This window comes from Haemaphysalis longicornis, unplaced genomic scaffold (genome assembly GCF_048455015.1).
Source record: "Haemaphysalis longicornis isolate Haplotype H1 unplaced genomic scaffold, Haemaphysalis longicornis Haplotype H1 scaffold_2, whole genome shotgun sequence".
In the NCBI taxonomy this organism is placed as follows: Eukaryota; Metazoa; Arthropoda; class Arachnida; order Ixodida; family Ixodidae; genus Haemaphysalis; species Haemaphysalis longicornis.
This window is the reverse complement of record NW_027526295.1, coordinates 266963177-266978949: the sequence shown is the minus strand read 5'-3', so window position 1 is coordinate 266978949 and position 15773 is coordinate 266963177. Positions and strand designations below refer to the sequence as shown.

Here is a 15773-nt window from a genome sequence, read left to right as displayed (position 1 = left end):
CAATATACCTGGTTGAGTGCTATTCCTGCCAGGACTCGGCCTTCCACTGTTTGCTCTGCGAAAGGCACGAGATCTGGGACGCCTAATTTAGAGCCTGCTGCAGGGAAAAATAAATGTCACGCAGAACAGTGCAGCAGCCACATGTAATGCTGCCTCACTCTATAGCAAACAACGCAGCCGACTGCTGTTCTTCGAAACAAGTGCTGGGTCTCATTTCTACATTGGGATTAAGGGGGAAAACTTGAGCGACTAGAACTAAATAGTGAACCCTTCAACTCGCCGACTGCTCTTCCCTGAATGTGCATCCTTTCCTTATGTTTTCACTCAGCACCACCGACTAAATGTAAAACTTAAAGTTCAAACTAGGCCGGAGGAAAAGGCATGGCACACTTGAAGAGCACCAATTAAAGGAAACCTGGATTGGTGCCGGGCGAGCAACTTAGCCGCCGTTAATAATGGGCAAGGTTTCTTGAGAGCCCGCCATCAAAATGCAAGACAACTTGCTTCTCCTCCGAATAACCAAGAAATTTTGAAACATACCAGAAATAAAGTAACCATTCAACAGCAAACACAAAAACAGAACCTTGCATGAGATGGTACAAAGTCCCATCATTAGCTGTCTTGGTTGTGGAGGATAGAAAAGGGTTTGCCAGCATGACAAAAACATGGGATACATCAACTATTTACCACTCAAAGGTGCGTATTGAATTCCTTTCGCTCAATTTAAAAAATAATGCTATTTCATACCCATGTTAAGGACGCAAGCAGGCTTGTGCTGGTACAAACTCTCTACTTCAGGTCAAGTGCACGCTAGCTCAGCTTTCTTGCTGGTCTTAAAAGCATGACTGCAATGAAATACTATATGATGTACACTCTGTATTGCAGAAGTTTGCAGAGAAGCGCAAAATGTGGACCTGTGGATTGAGAATCACAGGAGCAATTTTCGCTGGCAAATATGCTCCCCTCGGCACAACCCGTGGTTGATTTCACCTGCATGGACAGTCGCTCACGCGTTCCTCGTCACATGAGCAACAAAATGCCCCACAGGTTACAACAATACCCACCACCTCTCAATCACAGCTAAAATCTTGCTCAAAGAAACGCAGTGTCTAGAGTGCCATCTGATGGCACTCCAGCTCAGCGCCACAGCCATGGCTCGAGTGCCGTCCAACGATATTCTAATTTGTAAGACTAGGCTGATACGGCCCACAGCGTCTGCCCTTGTGGTGTTGAGGATCCGTCTTAGCTTAATTCTCCTAACGGCGGTAGTTTGAGTCCGACTCCCGCCTTCCTTATTTTTATTTTTTATTTTTAACATATTGAGTTCTAATAATAGCTTTCATGACTTAGGTTAGTTTTTGGTGTTTTAAATTATTTTTTTCTGTTCGTTAGGTTATGTTATGTTAAGTTAGTTTACATTATGTTACGTTATGTTAATGGAAAGTGTAGTGGTGCCAGACCTGGCATTTTTTCATCAAAACACCGGTAAATGTCGCTTTAGTGGAGCGCTTATTGGGACACAACCTTAAAGAAATGTGTGTAGAGGTATGTGATAGCATAAAAGAATGGAAAGAAATGAGAATGCAATTGTGCGTGTATGCAAGAATAAGTATTTGTACAAAATAAGTGCCTGGGAATGGTGACACTGACCCTTATAAGCCCTGCTATTTACTGTTTATGCAACCTGAGACACATTTGTAAGCTAAACGTATTAAACCAAAGGCTTGGCCATTCCTTGCTTTTAGAGTATCTCTGGAAAAGCGTGCTCTAGCGAAGGATTTTATGAGGACAAAAGCAGACTGTGACATCTATTCAAATGATTTGCTGCCATATAACTACTCCCCGCAGCGTCATACCAAGCGATGAAAGTTTTAGGACTCGTTGGTTTATACCTCATACACCAACAGCGTTCAAAACGGGACAAAAAGAAAGATGCGCTATGTGTGTGTTGCCTCTTTCTTTTTGTTCCGACTTGAGCGCTGTTTTTCAATGAAGCGTCATACTACCCCGATTAACACGACTTGCCCAGACTACATGTACCGTGTGCTTCCACAGAAAATAATGCTCGCAGTCGTTTTGCGCAAATGAAACATTGTACTTGGTAACAGGTGCCTTATCTCGAACAGTACTTGTGGCTTATTAAAGACGCCTGCAAGCCTCACCAGTTCCGATTCTGCTTTCACAATGTTTACCTTTCAGCTTTTCCTGCTCACGTTGTTTTTTTGTTTGTTTTCGGCTACTATTAGAGCTCATTTTCCTTTTATGGCATTGGCATCAATAAATTCTTGCTCTTTCACCTGTCTCACCCTTGAGGCTAAACACTGATGCTTGCGCCGTCCCTTTTTAGTTAGCTTAGCACATGGCATGACCTTCATCTAAGGCTATGTTCAGACTACCGACGCAAAAGCTGTATCGTGATCTATGGACGCAAAACCATGGCGTGTCATGCAGGTCGGTTGGCTGATACTTGAAATGACTTCATTCTTTAAAGTTATTATGACAGTTGCGGCAACATTCTGAACCCGGCATCACCAGTACCACAATACCACTGCACTTTTATAGATGTCATCTCCCATTGCCCGTCAGTGACACCACACCCCACCACCTATTTGGTGAAAGTAGAAAATCAGCACTGAGCTCTGACTAGTGATGTCATACCCTTGTACAAAGCAATTGACCAATCAGCATTGAGCATTCCTCCTCCCCCCGGAGTTCTCTTATTCTCAGTAACTGTACCCGAGGGATACTTTTGCTAACTGAGGCACTACTGTAATGGGGCTTTAATGAGGCCATAAAGACAAAATGCAAGTTTGGTTCATTAGAAGGACTGCTCTGCTCCGATCACAATGCTACCAATTTTATCGCAAACTTCGAACCAATAATGGAGATATTAAAGAAAGTATGTGAAGCAGTGGCGACTCCCTAGCAACTTTTCTACGATGTCACAGAATATCGTTTGCACGATTGGCGGCCGCCAATGTAAATGATCGCTGACAGACTTGAATGGACGATTGTAGAGGGGCCTGTAGTTCCAATTGACCGCATCACTTGAATGCTAATGTGATAGCTATATTATTAGTGCTGGCCCATATGACATCACTCCCGCCCATAACACGTCCCTGTAGCCCAAAATTTCAACTTTTTTCAGCACTTCGTGCATTTTTTTCAGTTAAAAAACATCTTTTATGGCTGGAAGAGATTTTAGGGAGAAACTGAAGCAGCATAGTTCTTTCAAGTTGAACAGAGCTGTATTTTGTCTTCACGGCTCCTTTAAGGCACTGCAGACAAGCTTTTAGGTAAGCACACAGCCAGGAGAGGTCTTGAACCGGAAGTGGCGGGAGAAAACGACATACCCATGAGCCTTTGCGGTTTTAATCAGCCACCTATTTTCAAACCAATGGGACTTGACTTCTGATGCAGACCGGCATCCCATGTTTAATAAGTAATGTATACAATTTTGCATGCAATTTTAAATGGCTGGTCACTAGCTAACTTTTTGGAGTGCATTTGAGCAAAAGTACACTTTAGGTGTGCATTTCATCTTATCAAACATGCCTGCATGTTCACCGTGCAGGATCGACAAGTGATACTTCCCAAACCTAGGCCCTTCGTGACTGCAGTGCTTCTCATTACCTAGTTAGGTCAGCCAGATTCGGCAACCTGATGCACTTACCGTTCCCATAGAGGAAAACCATGCCCAGAACCATGAATACTGGGTGGTAGTTGAACTCCGTCTTGGGATTGCTTTGGCCCGAGAAGCCACCCATGTAGTGGCTCGTCCAGATGACCACCATGAGGACGCAGCTCAAGCCAAGCAGCTGGGACAAGCCATAGCCGATGGTGAACCCCCGTAGGTCCTGGCTGGGAGCCAAGTCCTGGTCATACGTCTCCATCTTCCTGTTATGATCACACGAGAACAAACAGTGTCACGTCTCCTCTCACAGCTTACATGCAGCATTATTTTTTCTACAAGTGCCCGTCTAAAAACAGTTTGGATTAAACTGTAGTTGTGCTGATTTCTAAGACTGGATTTTTCAATCCTATCTTAATGAATACTATGGTTGCATATGTAGTGCACTTGTCATGTCAGGTACTATCAGGATACATTAAAATAGGAATAACGGAGCACATGCTTTTACTACATGCCATGCATGCGCAGTAGCAATAAGTTACAAGAGTTCGTGTCGAATCATGACATGTAAAGTTGTTCAACATGTGAGCACTCTGATTTGGCCCACCACTGAGTTTCACGCCGATTCATGCTATCATTATCTAGCTTCATCTTGTGCCGTTTTGGTGGGCCAAACCAAAATGTTCACATGCCAAACAACGCTTCTTCTGTATCAAGGTTGGGCAAGAATTCCCGTAACTTATTCTTACTGCACATACATGGCCCGCCAACAGGGATGCATAGCATCTACTGAAAGCCACTACCGCCATTGCTTGTATTTCAACGTATCTAGACAATGTTTTAACAAGATTCTACTGAATGCAGCTATGCAGATAAGGAACCTGAAATGTTGCCTCTACAAATGCGGCTGGATTATTACTTAGCATGCAAACTCGCACATATTTTTTACTGTGTGCTTCCCACACATGAACGGTACTGTCATATAACTGTACTTTTGCATGTTTGAATAAAAGTGTAAGTTAATTAGACACGCCGAGTGCAATCTCAGCATAGTCACGATAACTTAGTCAAGTCAGTTCACTTTGACAACAGAACAAGAGCGCCGAGCGCAGCCTCAGAATTTGCAATGTCACGTTGGTAAATAAAGCAGCCCGAAAGTGCCGACACAGCCTTAAATGACCCCTATTTGCACCGATTGACTTCATTATCACTTATACAAAACTAAGTTGGCGTTATTGACACGCAACAAAACACCATATTGAAAAATATAGGACAAAATGATGTCGCAATTAATCAAGCCAAAAAACTTGAAGTGCCATATCTAACCTGTGAGGCGGACGTTTGTTTTTCTCAGTGCGTCCCGAAACATCTGACAACTGACGCTGACGAGCAGATCTACCCTGCTTTGTTGCAGCTGCATTTATCTTGTATGCCATATCACAGCTGTGTGGCTTCAAACGGAGTACGACCAGTACGACTTCTAGGGGAAAAAGCACGGGACGTTTGTCGTAGCTACGGAGCGGCTGGAGCGGCTGTGACCATGCGGACGTCAGCAACTCCGGAGCAAGATCTCCCGCCTAAACACACTCAACAAACAAGCAGGTACAGCTGGCGGCGGCAGTTGATAGATAAGGGAAACCGTCGTATGAGACGAACATCCCGCAGTCTTGGGCTAGGGCGCGATGATTTGTGTATAATGAGAGGGCATAGAAGTTGTGAGAAAACACGATTAGAAAAATTGTTGTAATTTTTCATTTTTTGCCGCCCACTATGGCTAAGCATTCCCTCCGTAAATCTCATTCCGTTAAATATTCGCGATGAAGACGCCCCCGACTTCGTTACTAACTTCCAAACAATCAACAGGCAAGAAGCGGTGTATTTACAACTCGGACCCGACGTTGCAGCCGCACAAACTGCATCGGCAAAACGATATCAAAAATAACGAAATTGTGCCTACATGCTTGCGTCGCTGAGTAGCACATATTCGCAGTCGCCGGCTCCAGGGGAATTTACGGTTAACTTTCTATTTGACATCAGCGGAGACGTGGACTGTCACGGCGTCGCGACCAACACGCAAAACCGTTGTACCGCCGGAACGCTTCTGACATTCAAGCCAGTATGCCTCGGTTCACAGCTACAAAGCGATCTGCCAAGCACACCACAGCGTTCCGAACCGAATTTAGACGCACACCCGGTGGGACGGAACAGGTGGCACAGGCAGCAGAGGCCGTCACGGAAGCGACCATATGCTTCGGAACCTGTAGCGCCCTTCGAAACGAGAGAGGGAAAAAGACGTCCGCTCGCGCTCACACAGGCGCCTCGCGATTTGTCATCATACCGGATGTACGGTTGTTGGTCTTGGGGGTGACGATAAGACACAAAATCGACGGCTGAATAGATTATCTTACGGACAAAGGAGCAAAGTGCTTGAGCCTCTTCTCTGCAGTGGGCGGGATCAAAGTAATCTTTTTTGTTTTGGTTTTGCAGCACTAAGCTTGCCCGCCAAACTTGACCGAATGACATTGCAGTTGCTACAGGCAACTAGAGGTGGAGCCACATAACCAACATAACGGCTTTTCGGTGGTGCGTGTAGGAAAAAGACGAGGCCGTCTCTAAGGTGGCTACCGTCTCTCTCCACGCTTTCCGCGCTCTGGGGTTAATTTGAAGACGATTTAGAGCATGAATTGTACGTTTTGGGTAAAAGAAAGTGGAAGTAGTAGAAGATAGAGGTCTTTGCATTCACGCCATATGCTGAAAAGGGTGGTGCTGGACATTTCTCCTTGCCCACAAGTTGTCATTTGTTGGCGTTAGTTGCGATGTTGTTTTTCAGAGTTAATCTTTTAGTACCTCGACCGTCCGGTTTAGGCTACCGGCCTATGAATTAAGCACGACATTGCTGGTCACTTCTGTTTAACTTTACGCGGCGTTTCTTTAATGCCCGCTCGTATCCAGGATACATCGTATTGCATGGCAGATATCCGGCGGCTCCATCGTTCCTGTAACACTTCTGTCAGTCCATCCATTCGAGAGAGTGCCCCGCATTCCATTCTCGCAGTGACCGCTCATGCAGTACGCGCGTTATTCTTTTCTGTTTAATCACTAATATAGACCTTATGCAAAAGTGCCGCATCTACGGGAAGAAAAACGAAACGAGCACGCGACGCCGTGTTGGGGGATGGCGGTCGCAGGATTGCTTGGCACAGAGCGTGTGAAGGGCTTTTTGACGATCCTTTTATATTCAGATTTAAGCGCAGCAAAATGAGCGACGAGTGATCTGTGGACCGTTCTCTGTTGCCCACATTTGCGGAAGACTTCGTAAATACGTATTATGCATCGAAAAAGCAGTCAGGGAGGCACCGGCAGGGAAGCTGTTGGAGGCTGTCGCGTTTCTTCTCTTTTTTTTTTTTTTTTTTTTTTGGCTTTGAGAACGCAAACATTGAAAGTACATCCGTGATGGTTCGCATATACTGCGGGTTTCTCAGGAGGTCATTCCTGAAACGCTTCGAAACTTGCGGGCTGTCCTGACGTTGAAATGGGGGAGGGGGGGGATAGCTAAGGATCCTCTGGAACGCAGAGGAAACCTGCAAAAAAAAAAAACGTAACAAAACAAATTGCATACCTGGCACTTTTAAACAGCGGAGATGTTGTAGCTGGCCGTAATGTGTAGCGCGTAACATGTGTGGCGTGTAACGCGTTAAACATTGCCAATGAATAATTAAATTACCAATAAATTGCCGAGCGCTGGTGAGGGCGTGCCTCGCGGTGACCGCTCGAGCGTCCGCAGCACACGCAAATTAAGGCTTTAGCAACAAATAAAAAAGGAACTGCGAATACCTTAAAGAGCGAGAAAATGCCGAGCGCTCGTGAGCGCGTGCCTCGCGGCGACCTCTGAGCGTCCTTTGCTCACGCCGTGGACAACAAAACTGAGTGCACACTACCGCTTAGAAAATTCCACTCGAAAAATTTGATCTTGGCAAAATAGGCTACGGTCGAACAGCAGGCGACGAGCGGTAAATGACCGATACACGGAATTACTATATACTACGTTACTTGCGCTACTCATGGTGCTACGTGAAGGTTGCAACTCTCGCGGATCCCTTATTTCCTGTAACGTTTGGCAAACGAAAGAATGCGTAGTACTTCCATATAAGCCTACCGAACGTCCAGAATAAAAAGAAAACACGGGCGCGCAAAGCACGAACGGCAGACTCAAATCTCTACCCGCACGATAAAGTACGAGCTGGAAGCTTGCCCAATCTGTAAAAAACTAGGCACTCTCCAGCACATGATAGGAGAGTGTAGGTTTAGCCCGAAGCACCCGCCCCCCTTACCCGAGTCTCGCCCCACCAACCCAACTCTACCCTTTAAAGGAGTACTGACACGAAATTTCAAAGCTGAGATAACTATGTAAAACGCTTCCTTTTTATCAGGAGATATCTCCCAGCAAGTTTCAACAGCAACCGTTCAGCGAAACATATTTAAAATCCATTTTAATCTTCGCCCGCACGAGAAAGGCCAGAGCGGGTCGACGTGACATCATCTGCTACGTGCCCCAAACTGTCGACGTCGGGGCTCCCGTGACGAAGCCGACGCGCTGGCTGTGGTTGGCGCGCGCTGCTCGGGCGTGTGTACACGTCATGGTTTTCGGACTGACGTCATGCTGCCCGGGCCTGTGGGGACGGCGAAGACCTCGGCCGGTCTGGGCGCGCGCGTGCGCTCGCTTGCGCGCGCTTCCAGAGAGGCAGCGATACGGCAAGAATGGTGACGCCATGTGATACATGCTGTTATGGCGGCCGCTCGGCGTTTTTTTGTCGAAACCGAAACTGGCACGAATAAACGACGCCGTAAATGAATGTTTACGCTGCGCTCGACCGTCTAATCTGTAATTCTATGATTAGTGGGCTGGTAGGCACGCATAGCAGCGAAAAAAACGTAACATAAAAATTTCGTGTTTAACGAGAGATGGAGGATCTTGCTGACCAGCCCCGCCCTGGAGGATCAGCTACTACTGGTCACCAGGGGCCAGGCGGCGAGAGCAGCATATGGATTCCCGTGAACAGGGAACCACCTCCGTCCAGTGGGGAGTTCGCAACGAACGACTCTTAAATAAAGTTTCTTCTCTCTGGCCGATGCAGTACGCCTTAATTACCAGCAGGACTAGAGCTCCGCGGCAAATACAGGGCTAGAAAATAGCTCACTTTGGGACATTTTTAGTCCTGCACATATTATCCGTTTCGTGACTATGCATGCGATCTAGCTATAATATTACTGCGCGAAGGGAAGTCGACACCCCCAAGCGACTTCACGCAGGGCTCGAGTCATGCATCCGTTGAGAAATAAAAAAAAAGATGTGTACGCTATTTCCGTGGTCGTCCTCGTATCATCTTTGTGCACAGCAAGTTACACGGAAGTATTTGGGCATCTTGGACAACGATAAATACCGACGTGCGCGTCGCTAACCCCGGGCTATCATGTACACAGCGGTATCCGGAGATCCGGGAATCCCCAACATGGCGGAAGCGCACGCGGTTCCCGCAAGAGGGCGCCAGTTTTTTCACAAGGTCTATATTCCTCCGTTCTATCTCTAGTTTCACACCAAATGACTGGCTTTCAACCGAAGACACTTGGCTGGAATTCACAGAGTGCGCGTGATCAACCATCCAAGCTCGCACAACGTGCACAGGCGACGCGTCTGACCAACACCTGCTGTGGGAGTAATGGGAATTCGACCCAGATACCCGAGCCTTCCGGGAATGGGCCACCGCCAACGCTCAAAAGCGCGCAAAAAATACGCTGTTGTCGCGCAGGATGTGAATTTCCACCCTTCACCTCCCTCTTGTGAGGCCATGATACCATCGCCCCCTCAATAAAGTTAACCATTATGTGGGCTTTAAAAAAACGCACAGAATTCTAAAAAAAAAAAAAAAAAAATGCGCAGGACGCTAAGCGGATGCTTGGGACTGCATATGTAGTCATGATTTTTTTTTCGTCTCCTTTTGTTCTTTTTGCTGTTTTTGATCAGCCGCACAGACGCACAATCCGCTAGATCCTACAGTCACTTGGCTGCGCGTGGCTGAGGTGGGCAAATTACCCTTCGAGTTTTGGCTTCACCTCAAACTCTAACCAATTTTTTCGACCACATCTCTCAGCTAACATCTCCACTTACTCGGCATCACCTCAATATCAATAAAAAGCTGTTTGTCAGGATTTAGTTTGAAACTTAATTCCTCCAAGGCCGAATCAACAGGTCTCAGAAATGGTATCCCGATTGGTTAGCATTACAGGTAAGTGGTGCATTATTGTCTGTCTAGTTTTTTATATTATAGCTTGCCACTTTTTCCACTGTTTGTCTAGCAACCATTTAGGGGATATGTTTGTTGAATATGTGTGCTTAGCGGATATGTATAGTTTCGAACCTAGTTGTAGTTCAAAGCATCTCTTAGCACCCTCCAAAGAAGAGCTGCACTCAGTCTCGTACCTCTTTTGTTTCAATGCGAAGGCAATAAATGGCCCATTGAGTGAACAAGTCGCCCTCCGATGTCCGTTGCCGAGAAACGACTCCTAAACCCACGTGACTATGACGGTGATGGTGCGAAGAAAATAAAAGCAAAGTAATTGAGTCGAAGATAAAGTAAGGTAAATTTGGCACTGGATGGGTGTCGAACTCACGGCCTCCAAAATGCTAACCGAGCACTCATATCGCAGCCGTACGCACATACGGCATGTCTCTGCTGACAAAAGGTGCACTTGGTGAAATCGACTTAGAAATGTTTGTTAGAGGCGTGCACTGAGGCCTCGAGAGCGATCGTTGAATAACCTGAACATGCTAATTACTTCAGTACGTAGCATGCCCGTTGCACCTCTTCTTCGCTTGGCGATGTCAACATGGGTATGTGCCAACCCGACGCTCGTAGCGCCATCATGAGGCATCCACTGAAAACTGCAATCGTAGGGCGCTGCCTAACATAGTGCTGCTCGACATACTTGCAAACGGTGCGCAGGACATAAATGGTGTTGTTCTACAATGATCATTCTTTATGTACACCAATTGGCCTCGTTCAAATCTAGGCTGCTGGCAACACAGCCACTTTTAACAATTGATTCTTTGTTTAGGTTTTCTCTTTTTTATTGTTGTTTTGTTTCGTTTTCACTGTTTTCCTTCGTTTGTTCTCCCTCTCTCCATTCCTTAGTGTCAGCCCCAACCTCTACGCCCCTCCCCCAAAATTAAACCATCTGTACGTCACTCCTCGGATCGAATAACAGCCTCACAACCGCAAACTCATCGGTCGAGTTCGAGCTGTGAACCTACGACCTCACTCGCTCGGAAAGTTGTAGTGACTGAGGACAGAGGCTGAGGCTAACCTCGTGACGTCTGTCTGAACAAATATGTGTCACCCGTGGGTCCTGCAGGCCGCATGTTGAACGGTGGCGGCAGGTACGTATTATCGCTTGGTCTGCAAAGGCCACGGATCTGTCAGCCCGCGAGCTCTGGGTATACAAACCCCTGCGCGCTCGCGCCGCGGGCTCGGGCTCGAGCCCGGGTTTTTTTTTTTTTTCGCTTCGTCCCCACGGTTGCCAGACCAAGACTGCCCTCCCCTTTACGGACTGCCTTTACGGGCCCCATACGTTTGTAGTACCTCCCATGGGGACGCAGCTAAAGAAAAAACCCGGGCTCGAGCCCGAGCCCGCGCGGCGAGCACGCAGGGGTTTGTAACCAGAGCGGGCTGACAGATCCGCGGCCTTTACGGTACGTAATAGCTAATCAACAGAGGGCAGTACTGGTCTGACAACCATGGTAGCCCCGCGAAAAAATGGCGCGAAAATTGTCGGGTACGCCAGCTGAAATGCTACCCATTGTGTTGCCGTTATGTTGAGTGATCTGGTGTTAAGTAGCGTATTCCGCGTCCGGGTCCACACCGGTGACAAAGGCACGCAAGTACTGTTGTGCTACGGTGAGTAGGCGGTGTTTCTTGAGGCGCCGAAACTCGTTCATCATGTTCTTGTCGATGTTGTCGTCTCTGTGGTAGAATCGGTAATCTCCGTCAGCGTTGGTGAGGTAAAGGTTGTTGACGTTGGTGCACCGGCTGAGAGCAACGTACATGCCCTCCTCTTCGCAGCTTTGTCTTCTTCTCCTCCTTCATCAGCGGTTGCCCTACGGGAAGGTGACGACGGTGGTTGAACGCGAAGCTACTTCGTGATGGATTCTCTGGTTGGCCAATCCGTAGGGGCATCCTGCCACAATCATCATCAGAGGCGCTGCGGACGGGGCACGGACGCGGGACATCCCCCCGAGCAAGAGATTTCATTTCATTTCATTTATTAGTTCCTTAAGGGCCCGAAGGCATTACATAAGGGGGGGGGGGGGCAAATACATATAGGTAAGACAACAAAAAAGAAAGAAAAAAATAGTGACTGACATCCATCAGTCAGCACAACTAACAACAACAACAACAAAAAAAGCAGATCACAGAAAACTAATACCAAATTACCAAATACACATGTTCAGTTATAAGACATAAAAGCACAGAAAAAGAAAAGACAAGCAAGAGAAATTGTGCAGGTTCCAAGTAGTAAGGATCTATGTTATGAATCAGCATTGATGTTCGGAGTGGTGATAATGGTCGTCCAATTTTTTTCGAAAAGATGCGCGGTCAGTGCATGATACTATATTGTCGGGTAGCGAATTCCAAAGGGTTATTGCATTGGGAAAGAATGAACTTGTGAATGCCGATGTTCGACCGGGTAAGTGTGCTATTGGCTGTGTGTGATTTAGGCGCGCTGACGTGCGGTGGGCTGGTTTTAACAATTCATGCCTGGATTTTGGATGATAGTAGGCCCCATGAAGTAGGCATAAACGTGCGATATGACGGCGCGATACAAGTGACGGAAGGGAAATGGACTGTTTTAAAGATGTGACGCGGGTACCGGAGGAGTATTGGGAGGTGATAAAGCGAGCTGCGCGATTTTGTATGGATTCTAGGTTAGTGGTCAGATATGCTTGGGATGGATGCCAGATTGATGACGCGTATTCAAGTTTTGGTCTCACGAATGTCAGATAAGCAAGTTTTTTTATTTCTATGGCCGCGGATTTTAGATTTCGTTGGAGGTAACCAAGAGTCCTTGATGCTTCGGAACAGATTGTGTCGATGTGTAATTCCCATGATAATGATGGTGACATGTGAACGTGTGAACATGTGAACATGTGAACATGTGTTTAGATTCTTCGCATCTAAAATATATCCGCCACTATGGGGACTCGACGACGAGAACTTCCTCGCGCTAAGCAGCACACCACCTTAGCCTCTGAATAACGGTGAATAAATTGCGTATGCTCTGTTAAATATGTTTATCAGTACGAGTACCTACTACACGCGGGTGAGCCCTTTTTACAGACCAAACCAGAGTGAATGTACGTAATAAAATGGCCCTTGAACTCTGCGTCAAAAATATTGCGCCCAGAGATCAATATCCCATAGGAATATTACAAATATCAGAGTCCTTCAATGATTATAAGGACTCTGCTAATATTGAGCCAGGAAGCTTAAAGGGGCCGTTGGTTTATTCGAAAGATTCTTTAGAATCACACCGACACTAGATTTAACGCAAGCTTCACTCAAATAAGCTATATAACTAGGAAAAAAGTAAATGGCCATTCGACAGCTCATTTCCCGCACTAGAACCTATGACGTATTATGGGCAGCTGTGCGATTGGCTGAGGACAGCAAAAGCAAACGGAAGTTAGGCAGGGCTTACAGGATCGCAGAACGAGCTAATTGGGCTTAAATTTAATGCATATTCTTTTTATAGCAGTAAGCAGTAAGAATGGTGGGGTGAACAATAGAAGTTACGAACGCGCGCGTAAGCATTGAAGCACCAGTGCGTACTGCGCATTGAGTTTACACTGACCAACTGGCATAAGCGACATTGTGTGCTGTGACTCTGTTTGTTGAAGATACTCAAGGTCTCACGAAACGATTACTATCTACCGTAAAAAAAAATTAGGCAAGCATAAATCCGTCCAAAAACAAAGCGAGGGCGGACAGCTGTCCTGAGCAGTATTGTGGCGCCATCCTGGAGGACTGGCGATAAATAAGGCGTTCCGCCGTTCCCCGTCCGCTGCAGACTAAAGGGCGTTGGTACGCCGTGTAGTCTGCAGCGGATGGGGAACGGCGGAACGCCTTATTTATCGCCAGTGGCCCTGGGACTTCCCGCTTTTACGCCTACAGACAACCTTCTCAAGCTTGGACTGCATAACACCGTGAGCGAAATTCTGGAAGCGCAATGAGCAAGCCAACTAAATCGACTAGCTCTAACTCCAACTGGCCGGGTGGTTCTGGACAAACTGGGCTACCCCATCCCTGCGCCATCTAACGCGCCTACCCGGATCCCATCAAACATACGAACCAACATCAAAGTAGCCCCCATTCCAAGACACATGCACCCGGAATACAACAAAGGGAGAAGACAGGCGAGAACAAGATACTTAAGCAATAAATTCACCGACAACCCAAATGGCTATTGTACTGACGTCGCAAGAAATCCCGACCACCAGGCCCACGTTGCAGTGGTCGTGGGTTCCGAAGGGACATCAATCTCAGCTGCTACAGTCCGAACAACCGACACCGATGTCGCAGAAGAGACAGCCATCGCCCTAGCGGCCACCTCCAGCAAAAGGAAATTATTACAGTCATCACTGACTCTCAACACGTGTGCCGGCAATACCTACCAGGACGAATATCTCTGCATGCGCTCACACTTCTAAAACACGCCAAAACTCTCCCGACCATTCACATTGTTTGGACGCCTGGTCATGCCTCCCTCCCTGGGAATGAGGCGGCTCATGCCGCTGCCCGCGACATTTTACACCGGGCATTCCCAAGGGAGGCCGACGACACACCTCCAATCGCCTCGTCCAGCCAGTCATTCCCAAAAACATACACGGACATCTTATATCATTATCGCCGGGAGCGCCTCCTTTACCCTCCTCCTCACCCATCACTCAATACACAAGACTCTCGAATCTGGCGCAGAATCCAAACACAGACTTACTACAACATGGCAATTTTGCATCATATTTCGCCAACTGTTTTTCCCTACAACTGCACAACATGCAATACACCAAACACCACCTATCACCTCGTATGGGAGTGCGTCAAACATCCCAACCCAATTCCATCACCTACATTGGAGCAGTGGGAGCACAGGCTGACCAGCTTCCAGCTCGAGGATCAGGAGTACCTGATCTCCCGGGCGAGGGCTGCTGGGGAGCCTCAAGGCGGACTGGACTGAGGCCACCACCCACTCTCCTTTCCCCCTCCTCTTTCCCTTAAAAAATAAATGTTATTCCTCTTCCTCTTCCTCCTCCAGGATGGCGCCACAATACTGCTAAGGACAGCTGTCCGCCCTCGCTTTGTATTTGGCCGGATTTATGCTTGGCTAATTTTTGTTACGGTAGATAGTAATCGTTTCGTGAGACCTTGAGTATCCTCAACAAACAGAGTCACAGAACACAATGTCGCTTATGCCAGTTGGCCAGTGTAAACTCAATGCGCAGTACGCGCTTCAATGTTTACGTGCGCGTTCGTAACTTCTATTGTTCTGTCCTTTTTAAGCCATCGCAAACGTCACAAAACACACGATTTAGCGGGGGAATTTGAATTTTGGCTTAAGTTGTTTAATTTCTCAGTGGATAAAGCATTGTTTACAGGACAAGCGGTGAGCGCACTACAAAACACCAAACATTTCGAACAATACAAACTTGTATTATGTCTGCATGGCCCCTTTATATTAATCTCGCAACCACAGTTAAGTTAAAGGCGAAAAGCAAAAACACCCGTGTGTGCGAGATTTCGGCGCACGTTAAAGATCCCCAGGTGGTCAAAATTAATCCCGAGCCCTCCACTACGGCGCGCCTCATCGCCTGCGCTGCGTCGGCACGTTAAACCCTACAATAAATCACGTTGAACAGGAAGTTAATGAACAAAGCACACTGTTTTATTTAATATTTGTCGGTCTTTTTCCTGTTCTCTGTCCAGAGTGTTGTGGGCTGTCATAATTCTCAAGTAAGCACGAGTGCAATTGGAATAAATCTATAATATCATATATATTTCAACAACTTGTTCCCGTTTTCCTTTTTTTCTTT

General features: G+C 46.9%; 1 protein-coding gene across 6 annotated transcripts in view; it reads right to left on the bottom strand.

The window, feature by feature from the left end:
* The window catches only part of LOC144170669 (transmembrane ascorbate-dependent reductase CYB561), a 52875-nt gene that overhangs the window by 35166 nt on the left and 1936 nt on the right, over window positions 1-15773 (bottom strand). For 2 of the 6 annotated variants that reach the window (XM_077700604.1, XM_077700605.1), the window contains exon 2: window positions 3674-3897. In XM_077700604.1, the coding sequence (XP_077556730.1) occupies window positions 3674-3893 (220 nt within the window). In that variant the 5' untranslated portion in view covers window positions 3894-3897. Of the gene's footprint in view, window positions 1-3673; window positions 3898-4957; window positions 5493-5588; window positions 5940-5969; window positions 6147-15773 lie in introns of those variants that run through there. The other 4 variants (XM_077700602.1, XM_077700603.1, XM_077700601.1 and 1 more) reach the window with 4 other exon arrangements.